The sequence below is a fragment of the Gymnoscopelus microlampas genome (assembly GCF_963454915.1).
Source record: "Gymnoscopelus microlampas genome assembly, chromosome: 16".
NCBI lineage: Eukaryota > Metazoa > Chordata > Actinopteri > Myctophiformes > Myctophidae > Gymnoscopelus > Gymnoscopelus microlampas.
This window is the reverse complement of record NC_139953.1, coordinates 39,991,240-40,011,304: the sequence shown is the minus strand read 5'-3', so window position 1 is coordinate 40,011,304 and position 20,065 is coordinate 39,991,240. Positions and strand designations below refer to the sequence as shown.

The 20,065-nt window shown below is 42.2% G+C and overlaps 2 protein-coding genes across 4 annotated transcripts in view; both read right to left on the bottom strand.

Moving 5' to 3' along the window:
- ino80 (INO80 complex ATPase subunit) overlaps nucleotides 1-18,246 on the bottom strand; it is a 90,583-nt gene extending 72,337 nt beyond the window's left edge. For all 3 annotated transcript variants that reach the window (XR_014602511.1, XM_084081658.1, XM_084081659.1), the window contains exons 1-13: nucleotides 18,032-18,246; nucleotides 12,335-12,391; nucleotides 11,030-11,235; nucleotides 9,306-9,478; nucleotides 8,729-8,796; nucleotides 7,783-7,932; nucleotides 7,300-7,420; nucleotides 6,595-6,803; nucleotides 6,279-6,332; nucleotides 5,937-6,140; nucleotides 5,080-5,275; nucleotides 4,212-4,279; nucleotides 3,465-3,722 (exon numbers count right to left, since the gene is read on the bottom strand). Coding sequence is in view for 2 of the 3 variants with exons in the window: in XM_084081658.1 (XP_083937784.1) it covers nucleotides 3,465-3,722; nucleotides 4,212-4,279; nucleotides 5,080-5,275; nucleotides 5,937-6,140; nucleotides 6,279-6,332; nucleotides 6,595-6,803; nucleotides 7,300-7,420; nucleotides 7,783-7,932; nucleotides 8,729-8,796; nucleotides 9,306-9,478; nucleotides 11,030-11,190 (1,662 nt within the window). In the remaining variant the exon portion in view is untranslated. The remainder of the gene's footprint in view (nucleotides 1-3,464; nucleotides 3,723-4,211; nucleotides 4,280-5,079; nucleotides 5,276-5,936; nucleotides 6,141-6,278; nucleotides 6,333-6,594; nucleotides 6,804-7,299; nucleotides 7,421-7,782; nucleotides 7,933-8,728; nucleotides 8,797-9,305; nucleotides 9,479-11,029; nucleotides 11,236-12,334; nucleotides 12,392-18,031) is intronic.
- Nucleotides 309-1,205, bottom strand: LOC311063836 (glycine N-methyltransferase-like; the record flags this gene model as incomplete). Its single annotated transcript, XM_084083445.1, has 1 exon — nucleotides 309-1,205. The coding sequence occupies one exon, from the start codon at nucleotides 1,203-1,205 to the stop codon at nucleotides 309-311; it is 897 nt and encodes a 298-aa protein (XP_083939571.1).
- Nucleotides 18,247-20,065: the final 1,819 nt, after the last annotated feature.

The following is a 20,065-nucleotide window of genomic DNA, read 5'->3' as shown; positions in this document are numbered from 1 at the left end:
AGAGGCAAATGTTATACTTTTACTCAATTACAACTATTTGAAAACTTTAGTTGCTATTACTTTGTAGATTTTGATTAGTATTACAAAACAGACATCAACCACTTCAGCCCTATTTAAACTTTTTATACATTTTATACATACAATACCTTGTGAAAATAGGACATTCTGCATAATAAGTACTTTCTACTTTTGGTACTTTAAAAAAGAAATCGGGACACATCGGCTGAATAATCGCCAATCGTTACCGATGTAATGATGAAGTGGAATAATGGCGGATTTATAGGCCAAAGTGATACGGATCTGGCTGTTTAGGTGGTCTTCTTGCAGACGTGGATGAAGTAGCAGGGGGCCTTGTCCTGGCCTGGGTTGTAGGTGCTGAAGTCTCCATAGACACTGTGCTGCAGCTTGCCGTGGAAGGCCTCGTTCAGCAGGGACTTGAAGCTGTCCAGACGATGAGGGTAGTAGGACAGGCGGAATTTGCTGACGTCATCCGGGCTCTGGGTCTTGGCGTCGGGCACTCGGATGGTGTAATCCAGAGTGATCATATTGGGCTTGTTGTTCACCCACAGCACCGACGTGGAGATGTCCTGAGTCAGGTCGCTCTTGTAATAGATGTTCTTGCCCTGCGGAGCCAGGCCGGTCTCCAGGATGTAGTCGTAGTTGCGATGGTCGACGACGAGGACGCCTCCCGGTCGGACCATGCTGGCGATGTTCCGGAGAGCCAACTTCTGATCGCTCTGGTCCCCTTTGAAGTCCGGCAAATGAGCGAAGGAGTTGCCCAGGCAGATGGCGGCGTCAAAACCCTCCCCGGGCTTCTGCATGTCTCTCGGTAACGTCAGCCAGTTGGCCTCTTCGATCACCCACCGGTCGAACGCCGGCTCCTTCCTCCTCTCCCATCGGGCCTTCAGGGCGTATTTGAGCATTTTGTCGCTGGCGTCCACGCTGATCACGTTGAAGCCTTCCTCCAGCAGCATCATAGAGTCCACTCCCGTCCCACACGCCACGTCCAGCACGGTGCCGACGCCCTGCTCTCGCAGCAGGCCGACCAGCCAGCTCTTGTACTCGGCCGTGCGGGACTGCGTGTCGCCGATGTACAGCTGCCACACCTTGGCCGCTTTCCCGTCGGCGTACTGGTCCGGCAGCCCCGCGGCCGCCACGCCCAGAGAGCAGGTCCTGAACACATCGTCCACCGACGGATCAGACATGACGACGAGCTAAGCTAACAAGACGGGGTCCAATAGCGGCTTGTCTCCCACAGAGGTTACACAGAGGTTCTTATAGAGCAGGTGGTTTCGACTCAAGGGCGGGCCCAGGACCACAGAGCCTTAAACGGGTTCTGGGCATAGAGCTACTGTATATAAGAATTGAAAGAGGCATAGAAGATCCCCGCCCACTAATTTCAATGAAACTTACTCACTTTAACGCATACTCCCCCGGAAGTATCTCTCTCTCCTTCCAGGTGTGGCCCCATGCGTATTAGTGTCCTTTATAGCAGTGGTTCTCAAACTTTTCGTGCCAAGGACCCCCAAATTGATATAAATTTGGCCTGTACTTTAACTGCTTTTGTCTGTCTAAAACAGGGGTCTTCAACGTTTTTCAGGCCAAGGACCCCTCAACTGAGAGAGAGATGAAGCTGAGACCCCCCCCCCCCCCCCCCCCACTACATATTGTACTTATTCATAGATTTCATATACTCGTTTGACAGCACATTGTGTGAATTAATGTTTATTTGTTTAAACATGATCTTTTATATTAATATGTTGGCTTCATTTTAATGTGTATTTTCAGACATTTAACCAATTACACCCTCAATACTTAGTAAACTTGACCTTTAACTCTGTACTTGGTCTGCTTTACACCAAACCTTTTTGCCAAAAATAACCGATCTACAAGCTCACAACATGTTGCGCTGCGATGTGTTGTGAGCTTATAGATCTGCTATTTTGGGCGAACGTCCCCCCAGAATAGCGAGCGAGTGGTTCATATAAAAATAAAAAAGAAGAAAAAAAGATTCCCATCACACAAACATTTAGCGCCCCCCCTGTAGCTACTTTGAGGACCCCCTAGGGGTTCCAGACCCAAGCCCCCTCTTGAAGACCACTAGTCTACACCAAATCTCTTCGACAAAAATAGCCGATCTTGTAGATCTGTTATTTTTTGGTAAATGTTCCACCCAGAATAGGCATGCTAGGGTTTAAGTGGTTAAGTATTCAAAAGTTGAATTACAAAGTACATTTCTTTATCATATCAATGCATTGAATTAAAATGTAGACATTTTTAAAAACGCGTGCGTGTGTGCGTGAGTGTGTGTGTGTGTGTGTGAGAGAGAGAGAGAGAGAGAGAGACAGAGAGAGAGAGAGAGAGAGAGAGAGAGAGAGAGAGAGAGAGAGAGAGAGAGAGAGAGAGGGCGGATTCAGACTGGGTCCGTTTGAATCGAATCGTTCCCGAGTACGAATGGCTTCTCCCAGCTGGCCAGCATTCACACTGGCCAAGATTCTTGCGCACTCGAGACCATTTAATTTCAACAGTAATGGTAAATATGTGCCTCATGGGGGCGCTGTTGACTATGGGGCTTTCATGTCATTCACAGTCTAGAGTTAATAATAAAGTTTGACTGTGTTCCTGATTAGAAGTCCACTTCCTCCTGTTGGTACGAATGGCTTCACATTGCATCGTTCCGTACTCGGATACGCATGATCCGGATCCGAGACTACCTGCGGAGGTGGTTTCGGGTACGCTACGGTGATCCGTTTCTGGGAACGATACGCAACGCTCACACTACCACAACATCAGCCAAGTGGTCCAGGGTGCGCACCCGGGACCATAGTGTGAATCCGCCCAGAGAGAGAGAGACTGCACAAACAGTATGTGGGTGTGTAACATTAACATCAACAGCTGCACCCATTGCTTTCGGTGGGCATTGAGGCAGTATCACAGTTGACCCCCACAACAATGAGCAACCAGTTAAACCATGTCATGTCAATCTCACTTCCATGGAGAGGAACCACAATGAACACACACACGCACGCGCACGCACACACACACGCACACGCACACGCACACGCACACGCACACGCACACGCACACGCACTCTTTAAAAAATATTGAAAATGTTTGGTAAAAATTTGAATAATTTGGGGGGGGTCACGGGCACAACACATTCTCAGAAGGGGGTCGGCGGCCACAATACATATAATTTTGGGGGTGACATGGAAAAGTTGGAGCACCACTGATATAGCAACATACTGTTAGGATTTAGAAAACAATTTTAGATATGTATTTGGCCACGGACCCCCGTCTAAAAAAATGGTTCCAGGGACCCCCAGAAGCAAAGATTTGAGTTACAAAAAAATATATATATTCAAAGATTTTTCAAAAATAGCAGATCTACAAGCTATTTCTTTAATAGCCAAAGAAATCTTAAAATGTTTGAGAACCACTGATATAGACAGTAACACACTGACCTGTTCATAGAGGTTGGCCAGCCAGTTCATGCCTTTCAGCTGGTATCCTTTCAGCGTGCCTTTGAACATGATGGGCTGTGGGATCTCGTCCCCGGCGTGGATGGAGGGGTTGGCCAGGCTGTAGCTCTCTCCGAACCCGGAGCCCGACGCCAACGCCGCGGCGGAGCTGCACGGAGGGGGAGTGTGCACAATGCTCACACCACCGGGGAGGACGCACACGCCGCGGGTGGTCTTAGCCTCCTCGTCAAAAATCCTCGTCTGAAAGCGGAGAAACGCTCGGGACGTTAGCGAAGAGTGTGTGGGGAGACGTGGGGGGGAGGATTGTGTGTGTGTGTGTGTGTGTGTGTGTGTGTGTGTGTGTGTGTGTGTGTGTGTTGAAAAGAGGATACGAGAAAACACAGTACTGTATGTTAAAGAAATCGTGAAAAATCGTATCGTGAACTTAGTATTGTGATTTTAATCGTATTGTGAGTTAAGTGAATCGTTACATGCCTAGTGTGTGTGTGTGTGTGTGTGTGTGTGTGTGTGTGTGTGTGTGTGTGCAAACTGTACCAGTTGTTGCAATGTATGCAACGTATCAATGTTTCTATACGTATACCAGCTCAACTTAACTTGACTCGACTGCAATGGTTTCTCAACCTTTTCATGGTAAATCAAACAATTGTGTTCTGGGTTGGATCAATGGAAATAACATTGTATACTTATTTATCAGCATCACAAAGAAAACTCTCTATTTGGTGTACTTACTCTCTCCTGGTGAATGTGATAGGCTTCCCTGGCATTCCTCAGAGCCTGAGACTTGTAATAGTCACTGTCTGGAACAGAACACAGAAGAAATGTTAAAGAAAAAGGCATAAGAGGAGGGCTTCTGCGTTCCTAAAGTCTGTGAAAGATGAATGCAGTGTTATATAGGAAGGTGCTCTTTGGTTAGAAAAAGGGGGTCGCCTTCAAAGTCAAATAAGTTGGAAAAAACAAGGCACATCTTCCAAAAAGTTAAAAAGCTTTAATATAACGGCTAGTTCATCTTTGAACAATAAAAGGAAGCCAACATGGGGCATGCTCTGAAGGAGGCCATAAAGGCTGAAACATGTTGGCTTGTTTTTATTGTTCAAAGATGAACTAGCCTTTATATTAAAGCTTTTTATTTTGAGGCGTTTTATGCCTTCATTATTGATAGGCCGACAGGTAATGGGGAGAAAGAGAGAGAGATGGGGAGTGACACGCAGCAAAGGCAGTCGGGCCTCGAACCCCAATGTCAGGCTACATTGTAGCCTAGGTGCCCGGAATGCTACGCCAGTGGTCCGGGCCTATGTTAAAGCTTTGAAAACTTTTTGGGAAGATATGCCTTGTTTTCTTTATTTGACAAAATAAATGTTATTGTATTCTCCGTCATATTATCAGTAAAGGTGTGTAAATTAAACTATTTTTGTCAAAGAGATTTGGTGTAGAGAGGTGTACAAAATGGGGGGGAGGCAGTATAGATCCCTGGGGGAGTCCGATCAATGAAGTACATAGGGTTTAAGACTCATTCTAATTGTACCCATAAACAATAATGACGTTAAACAACAATATGGATGTTAGCGATACGTTGTTAAATCAAGCTGTCACTCGGTACCATAGTCCTCGTGGCCAACGTTGACCATCACCCCTCCCCCGATGTCGATCTGTCTCTGGGAGGACGTGTCGTCCAGCCTCCTGAGGATGTCCTCCTGACTGACCTCTCCCCCCGCGGTGGTCTTACCCCCCATGAAGTGAGCGTACAGCTCTGTCTGCGTGATGAGGAAGTTCAGCTTACGCTGCTGCCGCTTAGCCTGGGAGGAGAGGGGAGGGGAGGGGAGGGGAGGGGAGGGGAGGGGAGGGGAGGGGAGGGGAGAGGAGAGGAGGAGAGGAGAGTTAAATCTGCAGTTCTGCATGTACATGTTGTTCCCAAATACAGACGTTTCTTTTAACTCTCTTAATGCTCTGTGTCATAAATTCTCAATGATTTTATGATTTTATGAATGTTTTAAATCTTTGTAACTGAAAATGTACTTTGTAATTACTTGAGTATTTTTTAAAAGCATGTACGGTTCTCCAATACTTTAACATAACAAATTCGACAGAGCAACTTTCACTTGTAGTTGAGTAATATTTGACCGGGAGTATATAAATGTATAAACTTTGACTAAAGCAGTGGTTCTCAAATTGTGAGGGGGGTTGTCAGGGGGGTCCCCAAGTGATTTTGGGGGGTCCCCAGATGATTAGCTTAACGTGCAACATTGTTTTCTCACTCAATAGTAAACAAACCAACATACATTATAAGTGTATACGGGGTATCTGCACATTTCTAAAGTGACAATTTAATTACTTTGAAGACCTTTTTAATACAGCTAAAATTAAATAAAAAATAAGACCATTACAGCGTCAAAAGTAATCAACAAACTGTACTATTAAAAAAATATAGAAATATAGGACCCTTGATCGTCAACCTACCTCCCTCATCTCCTCGTCCAGTTTGCGTTGCTCCAGCGCCTCCTTCTCTGCCCTCTTCCGGTGCTCCTTCTCCACCTTGTCGTATTTCTTCCAGTAGAGCATCATCTCCTTGGTGAGGCGGCGTGCGCGAGGCAGCGTCTCCTTGCAGTTCTTCTGGGCCTGGATGGCGGCGCGGCGGACCTCCCTCATGCACTGGTGGGCCAACTGAGAACCAGGACAACACACACAGAGTTCATTTTGACAGCACATTTTGATTTAGTTTAATCCTAGTTAAAAATCTAAAATGACACAGATGCGTTCCCGGTCTTAATGGGTTAACACATATCAAACCTCACTGCCTACCTTCTTTGCGTTGGTCAGGACAAGGTTCTTAGCAGAGGTCTTCTGCTTGAAAGTCTGTAAAAGAAAATATGAATGTGACAGTTACGACGGTGCTAATAATCAAATATAAACACTGTTAATCAGATGTTAATGTCGTTGTGTCAGCACCACTGCCCAAAAAGCCTAAACAAGTGGTGTTGTTGTTAGTAGGAATAAACACAGAAGCACCCGGGTGGAAGTGGAAAAAAGAGGTGATGCCCCCAGAGACAAAAACAGAAGAGAACCCCCCCCCCCCTTTTTTTTGTTAATCAGATGTTAATGAGGTATAAATCCTGACCTTGGGGATTTCTTTCTTGGCGATAGTCAGCCAGACTTTGCGTCGCCGAGCGTTCAGCTGCTCGATGGTCAGGTGCTTCTTCTTGACAACGGGCAGAGGTGCATCGTGGGAGAACTTGGCGAAGATCTTGGTGATGTAGGGGCGCCCCCCCTCCTCCATGAAGTCCCCCTCCCCTCTCTTCTTCTTCTTCTTCACCTTCTTCAGCTTGGCTGACGGACGAGAACAGACACAGGAAACATTAATTGATTCATTTAAATCACAGAAATATAAGTAAGCAAGTAGGTTTGGAGAGGCTTATTGTCGCTTATTTGTTGATTCTGAAGAAGGCTTAAACAGCCAAAACGTTGATTGAAAATACTGCATATGGAGCCGGAGTGTGCAACTTTTTCTCCTCCTATTTAGGAGCGAGCAACACCTACCATCAGCTCGCAGTACCCCACAGTAAATCACACAAAAAGACAGACAAAGTCAAGTTATTTATTAAACTTAACATATCAGAAAAATCAATAGTAAAGAAAAGTTAAGTAAAGTAATATTTACAACAAGCAACTTCCTCCACTCCTGATGTCATGACTCTTACTACACGGACAGCTGTAGCAGTTATGGAGAATAAGTCAGTTCCATATAATGATGTTTTTTGTTTTAATTGTGTAGACACGGACTAGTGTGTAAATATGTGAAGTTGTCCCATTTCTGTTGCCTTACCTTTAAACTTCTTCTCATCTTTGATCTTCTTCTTCTTGTTTCCCAGCAGGTGGCGCTGTTGTTCATAGAAGGGGTCATGGGTGGAGAGCAGTCCAGTGCTGTAGTACTGATACTGATGGAGCTGATATACAAAGAGAAAACACAGCTCTGTGTGAGTGCGTGTGCGTGTGCGTGTGCGTGTGTGTGTGTGTGTGTGTGTGTGTGTGTGTGTGTGTGTGTGTGTGTGTGTGTGTGTGTGTGTGTGTGTGTGTGTGTGTGTGTGTTTTTCCTGGTCTTCAGAAGAGAAATGGCTGTTTAAGGGTTGGGGTTTATTTACACTTAGGTTGAATAACCCAGCTTTTAGGGTTAGGATAAAAAATGACAAACAAAAAGTGGCATTTATAAAATAGTCGTCCTAAAATGTTGATGCCCTCGCCAGTATAGTATTACAAACATGTGTGCTTGTGCGTGTGCCCGTGCGTGAGTGTGTGCGTGTGTGCGTACCTCGTGGTCAGACTGGAACTTGCTCTGGTGCTGTCTGGTATAGCGGTGCAGTCTCAACATGTCCTGCAGCTCCTCTCTGGACACACACAACTCTGAGTCATCTGAGTCCTCCGAGTCCGAATCTGTGGTGTCATCACTCAACAGAATACTCTACAGACAGAGAGAGAGAGAGAGAGAGAGAGAGAGAGAGAGAGAGAGATTGAGGAAAAGAGAGATATTGGTGAGCAGCACAACCTCAAAATCATATCACTTTACTCTAAATCCCCATAACCTAGTACCCTTATTCTGGGGGGCGAACATTCAGAGAAAACAGCTGATCTTATCCCATTCAATCCGGGAAGACATAGCTGTGTCATTTTCGATTTTTAGCTAACCATTATTTTATACTTTGGGCTATTCAAAAATAGCAGATCTACATGCTCATAGAGTCTGCAATTTCTTTCGAAAAATCGTGAAAATTTGTGCAAATCTTTGAATACAGTATACCGGTATATGTTTTTTAAAGCTTCTTTTTTTCTACTCAAAGCTTTGCTTCTGGGGATTCTACAAATGTCTTCTAAATCCTAACAGTTAAAAAAGAAGAAGCTTATGTTGCTATAATATCAGTGGTTCTCAAACTTTTTTCATGTCAAGGACCACCCAAAATGATATGCATTTGTCCACGGACCACCCCATCTCAAATTATTTTGTTCCAGGAACCCCCAGAAGCAAAGATTTGAGTTAAAAAAATTATATATATATTCAAAGATTTGCACACATTTTTCGAGATTTTTCAAAAATAGCAGATATACAAGCTCATAGTGCGGCACAGCCAAAGAAATCTTAAAATGGCACAGATGCGTTACTGGATTGAATGGGTTAAAATCCCCTGGTAGGATTATGGCAGAGGTCCTGGTCAGATAGAAAACAAACCAGCAATACTAAAGACACCAGAACTGGGAATCACCTTGAGCCATTTCCTGTTCTTTTTCAGTTTGGAGAAGTTGTAGAGACTGGCCTTGTCTGCTTTCTGGTCTGTGAAGGATAAAGACATATAATGACTCACAATAAAGACATGAATATAATGATATGGGTGAATCTGTCTTTCTGCCTTTTAGTCTTAGCTTAATGTTTTTCTCCTTGCTATTTTTTTGCCTTTTAAATACTTTGTATAAAGTAAAGTTGTTTATTTTGATTTGTTTTGTAAAGCTTTGAGTACTATAAAAAAACACTATAGTATTATTATTATTAATATTATTATAAAATATACTGTAAGTTTAAAAATGTATATTCCAGGGCCCAAATTATATTTTGTTGCTGTCTGGCAGAAACCTCTATCTCCATATTTTAGCGTCACACAAAAGCATCAAAAGTACCAGATCCGCAAGCTTGTAGATCTGCTACGTTTGCTATTTTTTTATTTGAATCGCGAAAAGTAACAGTTTTGGAACATATGAGGTTTCCACCCGGCAGAGACGATTTTCTAAATTAATTATATAATTTCTTTGTATATAGAGTAGAGAGAAACTGTGCAGCGATCTGACCTTTGACCTGCAGCAGAACGCCATTCAGAGGTTTCCCCTCCGCTAGCCCCTCCTCCTCCTCCTCCTCGTCGCATGGCTCCTCCTTCACAGTCAACGCCGCATGTTGATTGGTGGGGTCCAAGGATAGGCCCTCCCCCAGCGCAGCGTCATCATCACTGTCATCACTGTCTTCACTAGAATGTGAAGGAGAAAAGAAAAACGGGGGAAAGAATGAGATGTTTCTGTTTGAACTATTATCTAGTTGATAAGATCTGATAAATATATATTTATAGAGCTTATAAAAAAATATTTATCTATCTGATCAAATCAGATTTTTCATAGTAGTAGTTTAATAGCATAATAGTGGGTTGTGCAGGTGAGATATAGAAAACCCTGGGGGTTTATGAAGTTAATCTCACCTCATTTAACCCTTTAAGACCGGTAACGCATTTTAGATTTCTTTGGCTATTGAAAAATAGCAGATATACAAGCTCATAGCACGGCACTCGATGAGCTTGAAGATCTGCTATTTTTTGAAAAATCTTGAAAATGAGTGCAAATATTTGAAAAACATTTTTTAAAGCAAACATTTTTAACTCAAATCTTTGCTTTTCTGGGGGTCTTAATGGGTCTAGCCCTTTGAGTTACAAATATTCCCTTTAAAAAAGTATATATATATTCAAATATTTGCACAAATGTTCAAGATTTTTCAAAAACAGCAGATCTACAAGTTCAAAGCGCTCATATCTGTATGAGCGCTTGTATATCTGTTATTTTTTAATAGCCAAAGTATAACATATGAATGCACATTTCATGTGCATTAAGAGACAACATGTCTCCGCTAGACCTGATTGCTATTGTACGGAGCCCCGTACTATTGTGTTTGTTACAGCCTATAGCTGTTATGGTTCAGCTTGTCCTTGTAGCAGCTATATGACTATGGTCTGTGCTCCACCGATCTGTGTCACACTGTGCGTCTGACATATGTCTCCCCATTAAGATAGCCTGTCTCACAGCCTTTTGTTGTTACTGTGAATGCTGTGGTGGCATACATCGCAGCGACACTGGTTGCTTGGCGACAAGATAAGGGTCTGTTCACTAGAGTTGTTCCGACCGATACCAATACCAGTATCCAGTGGTGGAAACTAAGTAACTAAGTACATTTACTTAAGTACTGTACTTAAGCACAATTTTGAGGTATTTGTACTTTACTTGAGTATTTCCAATTTCCAATACTTTTACTTCTACTCCACTACATCTCAGAGGCAAATATTGCACTTTTACTCCGCTACAATTATTTCAAAACTTTAGTTACTAGTTACTTTTCAGATATAAATTATGATATTATGAAACATACATTAACCACTTTAGTCCCATTTTATACGTAGGCTATTTGAAAATAGCCGATCTACAAGCTCACAACGCGTCGCACTGCGACGCGTTGTGAGCTTGTAGATCTGCTATTTTCAAACATTTTAGTACTTTTACTTTTGGTACTTTAAGTACATTTTGATGCCAATACTTTCGTACTTTTACTCAAGTACATTTTCTATTCCGAACTTTTACTTGCAACGGAGTACTTCTACATTGCAGCATCGATACTTTTACTTAAGTAAACAAATTGAGTACTTTATCCACCACTGCCAGTATCGGAAAAGCTGCCGTTACTGCCTAAAATGCTGGTACAAATCACCCCTATCACACAGGCCTAGATCCACTGCCTTCAAGGTGCCAGACAGTCATACCTGGTTAATACGTCTCTGTTGAAGATGGCAGAGGTCTGGCGCAGGAAGCAGTCCAGCCTCAGGGAGCGGTCCAGGCGCTGCAGGTAGAGAGGTTTGGCCAGACCGGAGCTCCCCGTGGCCCCTGCCCCGGCCTCCAGTCTGCCCTGCTGTCCTGACGCCATGCAGGACAGAGACACCTCCACCCGGCAGGGTGGGAAATACACTCACTGGAGAGAGAGAGGGAGATAGAATTTTCTTTTGCAATGGCAGATTCGTCTGGAACCAGGCTAATTTCAACTTTGCGTCCCTCTTTAGGCATGTCATTCTAGGCAAAAGAATTCAATGAAATTAAACAAATCCTAAAATAGTATGTCTATAAGCTCACAATGTGTGAGCTTGTAGATAAGCTATTTTTGCCAGTTGTCATACGATGACATATAAGAGCTTACTGTAAGTGGTTAAGATGTTAAAGGTTTCCAGTAGGGGCCAACATGAACATACTACAGAAGATGCTCAGTGAGAAATGGGGGTATGCGTTATGTTGGTTCATGTTCCGTACTCAAAGAACTTCGGGTTATGTAGGTTAGAGGAGGCTAAGCCTTCCCTAAATGCAGAAAATCGTGTACATAGATAAAGATATGCCTGGATTGTGGTATTATTGTTTGTCATTGTTGGCTGCAGCCACCTGGTGACAATCAGGTGGAATTCAGAACCTTGGACAGCGCTGTTTGTTGTGTGTAAGGGAATCGTGCATCACACATCCATGATAGATAAAAAGTAGGTAAGGTTACTGAAACGGAGTGGAGAACAGAGATCAACAGTCAGTCAGGCAGGCAGACTAAGGTTTCTTAGCTTGCTGATTTGGACAGAGAATTGTTCACATTGAGTGCTCCCATTCATAAATGGGGAGCACTCACTTTTCTGAGGCTACTGCATGGTAAAGTAAACAATTTTATTATTTCATGATCAGGTCAGGACATACACCTAGTCAGCCTACTCTTTTTACTGTTGCTGCATTATTAGCTGTGCGTTATTGTTTGCGGTTATAACATAACAATGTCCTCAATGGTTTTTAAAACTAGCATAAAAGTTGGTCAAATATTAGCTTTCCCAATCCTCTCTCATCCTCAGCCTGTGCCTTCAACCACTCTTGTCGAACTACAACCTAGCCTGTCTAACTACTTCAAAAGAGTGAGTAACGCCCACGGGCACAACACCAGAGAGAGCTCCAATGATCTCATTCCCCCCCAGATTCGGCACAAACATGGAGATGAATTCATTCTACTATTATGCCACCAAAATGAGGAATGTGATCTGTGCACCTACCTTCTGAATTACAGTCGTCATTTGTAATTCCAAGACTGTCAGATAATTGAAAAAGACCTATGGGACAGACAGAGAGAGAGATACATGTCATAATCAATCATAAGTCACACAGGGCCATGGACACCGCACAGACATGTTGAGGGGAAGGGGCTCAAGCAAAAAAACAGGCACTGACTCACCCCACCATAAAAGAGCACCTGTCTACAATTTGCAACTGGACATACACACAGGAAAATAAAGGTGCCAACTGGAACCAAAACTGGTTCTTCAGAGTGATGCCATAGAAGAACCATTTTTGGTTCCAGAATGAACCTTTCAGACCATTTATTAGAATGGTTCTATAAAGAACCCAAACCCCTTAAACCGTATAAACCTCGTCAACCGGCTGAAATGTGTTTGTCGAAAATAGCAGATCTACAAGCTCACAACGCACCGCAACGCGTTGTGAGATTGTAGATCCATTTTCAATGAACGTCTGCCTATTAAGACATGGTTTAAAAGGTTCCTCAAAGAACTTTGAAAAAAAAAGGTTCTCTGGAACTAGATGAGGAGCATGAAGAGCCATTCACTAGATCAAATGGTTCTTTAGTAGTTGATGGTTCTTTGTAGAACCATAGCCTTTTAAAGAAACATTTAAGAACCATACTTTTTCTGTGTGTAGACAAGTCTTCTAAGAAAGAAATGACCCCCACTGTTCTTAGTATTAATGATTTCTTGTACAGTATAGTATTGTATGTATTTATATGTGTTTGATTCATTTAATACACAGGACCACAATGGAAACAGGCCCTCAGGGCTTTTTGTGTTATCATCTACTTGAATAAAGTATTCAATCGATCAAACCAACACACACACACACACACACACACAATGACCCACACTATCACACACTATGTCAGTGGTTCTCAAAGTGGGGTCAGGGGACCACCAGGGCTCCTTGAGGGGATTCCAAATGGACCCTTTGTACACTCTCAGAGTTAAGGGGGTCCTTCAAATGAAAAGGTTTGAGAACCACTGCATTCATGCTTATGATGAAATGCTGGGACCTGCTTTATCTTTCATTATATGAACTGATGAGATTCCACACACACACACACACACACACACACACACACACACACACACACACACACACACACACACACACACACACACACACACACACACACACACACACACACACACACACACACACACACACACACTCTTAACATCTTTATTTGCGTTCACATTTAACAAGAAATTCTTGAACACAAACAATAGTAGATGCATACAACTTGGGAAACTCAACAATAAGTGTTTCAGGATACAGATTACAGATACAGGAAGCATCGTTTCCTCCATATGTAGCGACTGCCAATTATCACTGACACTGAACAGAATTTAGCCAATGCCAAAATGTGTTTAACCATTTTAACCCTATATAATCGGTCATTCGAAAATCTACAAGCTTCAAACATGTCTGCGTTGTGAGCTTGTAGATCTGCCTTTTTTTCTGGCACAAAATATTTTCAGGTGGGGGTCTGCGGCTAAATACATATTAATTTGGGGATCCTTAACATGAACATTTTTTTTTTTAGAATTGTCCTACAGTATGTTGTTAAACTACTGTATATTGTGTTTGAGATCAGATCACAATGTTTCAACATAGGCTTGTCCTGTTTCCCATGGCGTGTTGCTGCAATTAGTTTGCTCTACAAAGCAGTTTGATTCTGTGGTTTCATTGCGTAAAAGATTACATAGTGAGAAGTACTTTTGCTTTTTTTCCCCCCAATAGGACACTCACTGTCTCTTTAAGCACCATAAACTTGGATCAACCTTTGGACATTGTACACAGCTGTAGAATCTCATACATAAAAACTTTCTTCAGAAGCAGCCAGCCATGATTTATTTATACTTTACACAGTCATCTACGCATGTTTGTGTGTGCGGCATTTTGTTTAATGTAAACAGGGACGAATTAACCCCCGCACAGGCCCCTGGGACTATCATCTTTTAGGGCCCCTCCCTCCTACCCCCCCCCCCCCCCCCCCCCCCACACACACACACACGCTACCCACAACGGGCAGTCAGGTGGGCGCAGCACGTAAACACACTGCTCGCGTTTTACGGCATGTTTTGAGTCGAGAAAGCAGCTGTAGTGCACACATTTTATAATACAGGATTGTGTTGCAGTCGGGCAGAAACCTCTTATCTCCATATTCTAACTTTTTGTGTGGTTTTCTTTGTGTAAATGAATGCCCTACTTGACCATTCTACAGCGTCACACAGAAGAATCAAGGGTAGCAGATCTGTAAGCTCGAAACGTGGTGCAAAGTATCGTGTTTTGAGCTTGCAGATCTGCTACTTTTGCTATTTTTTAAATCCTGCAAAGTAACAGTTTTCGACATATGAGGTTTCCACCCGACAGAGACAATTTACAGTATGTAACCTAAAGTGCAAAATGTGTATGTATTTGCATGTAATAATAATAACCTGAACTTGCAGACATGCCGCACCAACATTTCACTGCTTGTACCATATGAGTGACAAAAACCCTTCTAACCACTGCTGTAAATACAGAGGAGGGGCCCAAATATTTGATATTTGACCTATAACCTATACATTTCAGTTAAGTAAATTGTCTAGGGCCTCTCGGCCCAGTTCCCCCCAGACAAGGGCCCCTGAGAGTCAAGAGCCCCTGGGCCCCAGCCCCACTTTTAGAGACAGTAAGTCTGAATTCATTTTATACAACCATTGCATCACCTATAACACAGCAATGTGTTAATAGTTGCTGTTCTTGCATAAGAGGCTTTAGTGCATTTATATAAATTATATATATATAAACCCTTTTTATTTTATATTCTTACTGTTGATAAGACTATTTATCTACTCCTACCTTCAATGTTGAATTGTTTCATTTATTGTTAATAGACAGTTAATACATATCCATTCATTCATTCATTCATTGAAGGCTACTTGGTGTTAATACTGTTGATAGACCATGCATACAGTAATATCAACCTATATATTCATTGTTGATAGCCAATTAAACATTATATTAATTCATAGATTCACTGGCAAAATATGATTAAATATAAAAACAATCATTCAGGGCTCCAGTGCAGATACATAGGGCCAGCAGCTCAGTATATTACATGTATATATTTTAGTCTTTATTTCATTCTTTACTCATCATGGTTATTGGTTCTTGTCACAATCTTTAGCCGAACCTCTCCTCTCTCTCTTTCTCTGCTGTTGCTATGACACCTGACTTTCCCTTCTCTCATGAATAAAGGTTTTATCTGATGTCATTTTATTTATTTACCACAGGAAACAAAATGTTCATAATGCCGTTGAACACACACTGATTCCATCACATTATTTTAACATGCACGTCAAAGGAGGCGTTACAACAATGTAGCCACTTGAATCAATGATACTTTTCTGACACACTGTATCCAATCCCTGTAAACCCTGCTCTTTCGTCGAAAATAGCAGATCTCCCAGCTCACAGCGCGTCGCGGATGCAACGCGTTGTGAGCATGTAGATCTGCTATTTTCGGCGCGTGACACTTTTTACTACTAAACTCACGGGTTGTCAGTCAAGGCAGTCAGTTAACACTGCGGGCTAATGATAGCATTGCAGGCAGCAGTTAGCTTAGCTAGCTAGTTAGCTCATTTGGCTTAACTCCACACACACTCACACAAACAAATGCTAAGCTAATGCTAATGTTAGCCTAGCTGCTTTCCTCGCTGCAGTGGATCAATGAGAGTGAAGGGTCAAGGTGCTGTAGGCGCTCGCGCGCGCGCGCACGCACACACACACACACACACACACACACACACACACACACACACACACACACACACACACACCATTGTTTACACACCAACAAGACAGCTCACTTTGACTCCTGTCATTACTACAGAACATGCTGTTAGCTAATAGCTATCTTCTCTATTATTTGACATGAGCTCATCAAATTAGTGTGAGGACATTAATTATGCCATCACTTTCCCACCAAAAAAAGAAAAACTACAAATGCACTTTGACCTTTATGTTATGGTACATTTTATTTTTCTGCTTGAAGGCTTTAGCTAAACCACATTTTAACTGCATTTTGTGTATGAAATACACCTCCTTCTGTGTATGAAAATATATTATACACAAATAACCCCCCCCCCCCCAACCCAGCACACACATACACACACCAGCTAAGCATTCAAATAGGCTGTGTCACTTTAAAGCCAGTCACCTCCTGCTACATAGTATCAACATTATATAAGTATTTATATACAGTTAGGGTTGCCAACCATCCCTTGGAATATGGAATTGTCCTTCATTTGTAAACTAAAAGACATGTCTCTTAATTAAACCGATAAGGGACATTCTTTCTTCCTTATGTTTTGTGGGAATCAATCAGTGACACACATCTTACAATTTCAAACAGCTCATATACACACTGTGTGCTATGATACAGGTTGTGAACCACTTGAACCCTAGTCTAGACTTAGTGAACTGGACCAGAGTTGGTCTCTGTACTTGGACCTCTTTTTTTCTGTCTACACCAATTGTCAAAAATAGCCAATCAACAAGCTCATTGTGAGCTTGTAGACCTGCTATTGATTTTTGCTAATGTCCCCCCCAGAATGGATGGATGCTGGGGTTCAAGTAGTTCATATAATGTACAGTATATAGTTGTATATTAGTACTTTGAGATTTGTTTGAAATGTAAAGTGCAATATAAATACAATTTATTATAGCTTGCACAGATTACAATTGTTTTGATATTATAATGTATTTTGTCATTTTGTGATATGGACCTTGAGTTGAGTCTGAAATAAAGATTGATTGATTATACTGTTTAGACTGATGATAGGTTCTTGGTTTACCTGTGATGATCCTAGATTACTATATATATATATATATGCATTTTGATGTATTACCTCGTGTTTACATTGCTTATTGTAAATCGCTCTGGATTAAGAGTGTCTGCTAAAAACCTAAATTGTATTTGTATACAAAAACTGCACATATATATTATAGTCAGTGAGATTTTATCTTTTTCTGGGTATCCCTAATTATTTTTCTTGGATATAAAAGGGACACCTGACCAATATTGTAATCTCAATTAGTTAGGCAACCCTAAGTAGTAGGCTATAACCCCAATTATTAGGGGGGTTCCATAAAGGACCCTTTGCAGGTCTTGTAACTCAGAGTGTACAACATGTAACCGAATGGGACCAATTTGGATACATTTTGTACACTCTCAAGAGTTAAGGGCTCCCTTTGAAAAAAAATGTAAGATTTAAGACCCCACTGATATTACAGTGTAGATCTGTATATCAGATCCAAATGGATACATTGTAGCATTTGCACACTCTTGAGAGTATACAAATGTAACCGAATGGACCAATTTGGTTACATTTGTGTACACTCTCAAGAGTTAGGGGCTCCTTTTGGGGTCAAAATTAAGATTTGAGATCCACTGATATTAACGTGTAGATCTGTATTGGATACAATGTATCCATACGGATACATAGCAGGGCTGGTGGGTGCCTCTCACTACTTAGGCCTCTAGCCTGGCTGCTCTCGTACACATCGCATCCTCCGAGCCCCGGCCGTTCCACGGATCTAAAAACTCCTCCAACCAGGGCCGGATTCCCGTTCCCATTCCCCCCCATCCCCTCGCGTCTTCCCCGGGTCTCTCTCACCTCGGCCCGGCCGTGTCACCCCTCTCCTCTCCTCTCCTCCGCCGTCTCTCGTCTCCCCTGCCCGCCGCCGACTCTCGGCTTCAACTCAAAATGGCGACGAGGCACCGAGTCAGCCGAGTGTTGCTGTGTGTTGCTGTGAGCTTTGGGTCGACAACAGGCAGGCAGGCGGCGAGGAGAGAGAGAGGCGGCCACTTTCTGCTGCTGAGAGGCAGAGCAGCGACACGACGCCATGGCGAGGGTACAAGCTGAGGGAGCCCAGGGGAGGCGAGTCGACGGCCGAGGACAAGGATCATCGCTCTCCCCTGCCCTGACCATAATATTATACATGTTTATATTTTTTGTTTTTTTTGATCAGTGGTTCTCAAAGAAATAAAACTCTAAACAATCGTATTTATTTTAATTCCAAGGAGCCTTGTAGGTTACTCTCTGAGAGCGTACAAATGGATAGGTCCATTTTGGTTCCATTTTTAGCCCTGATACGTGACAGTCATGGATGAACTTCAACATAGCGTTTGCACTTTCTCCCTTTTTGGTCCGTACATCTACATACATGTTCAGGTTTCAAATATAAAGTGCTTATACCGTGGCCATGGATGTTACAATCATGTACGGGCCATCAGAAGTACCTGTATATTCCGTATTGTTCAATAAATATTCCATATTCATTTTAATTCGAACAGTGGCCATTTTCTCCATTTGCTTTCAACGACGTGATCCTATCGGTTGGGAGGTGTATTGCAGGCTGATATGTTATAACTCAATGAGAAAATGGCCGCCGATCGGATTAAAATGCTTTTTTATTGAACAATACGGAAGATACGGGTACTTCTGATGGCCCGTACATAATTGTAACATCCATGGCCAGGAGTTAAGCACTTTATATTTGAAATATGAACGTTTATGTAGATGTACGGGTTGTACATGGAGAAAAAGTTAACGCCAGGTTGAAGTTCATCCATGACGGTCGTGACAGACGACCGTCGTGTGATCCATGGCTACCTACTGACCAATATGAGATTTTGTGGGGGGGGGGGTTTTGGGAGCAGTGGTTCTCAAAGAAATAAAACTCTCAACTACAACACATGTATTACTATTATTTTAATTTCAATGACCATTGTAACTCGAGAGAGCGTACACATTGAACCAAATGGACCTGAACGTTACATATCCTGCTAAGGGACCCCTAGGGTCCCTGGAACCCCACTTTGTGAACCACTGTTTCAGAGAATAGACGTAGTTTTTTTGGGTTATTTTTGTTAAATGACTGATGTTTCGTCACGCCGGGAGACAAGTATGAGCGACTGTTTTGCTTTGGTTGAGTTGTTGTGATGATGAAGAGTCAATCCGTTTTCGATTGGTAGCGTCTGCCCCCGCCGCTATGATGACTGGCGGGCGACGTGCTGACGTCATCCAAGGGGAAATCCGTTTAAGGAATTGTTGTGTTTCTCTGATATCACATCCATGTGATGTTTATTTATTATACACAAATACTGGTACAAAATGACACTTTTTAAAACATTTTTTAAATTATTATTATTATTATTATCATCATCATTATTATTCCAGGTCATGTTTTTTTATGTATTAGTAACAAACTTGTTAAAATTAAATTCAATTAAAAAACAGTTCAATTAAATTAATGTATTGCTTTACTGTCTCTGGTAGCAAAAGCATTGATTGTTTTAAATTCAAGCTGCACTATGTAACTTACCTCTTTACCCCGGATTTGAACCCGGTTTCAGCCTGCCTGCTTGCTCAGGGGATAAATTGAATCTTGACCATCAGGTCAATAATATTCGTGTCAGATCCTGTGTCTAGGTGAGACACGACCTTTGGTTTGACACAATCTAAATGTCTCAATAGAAGAGCAGGGAGACAAAATACAACCACCCCAGTTGTATAAGTTATATTGTATTAACATACTCTACCATACGGATTGGACAAAATTAAATTGTATTCATTAAAACAAAAATGTTACATAGTGCCGCTTTAAATAAATACAATGTTAGCATCAAACACATCAAACACAAGTGA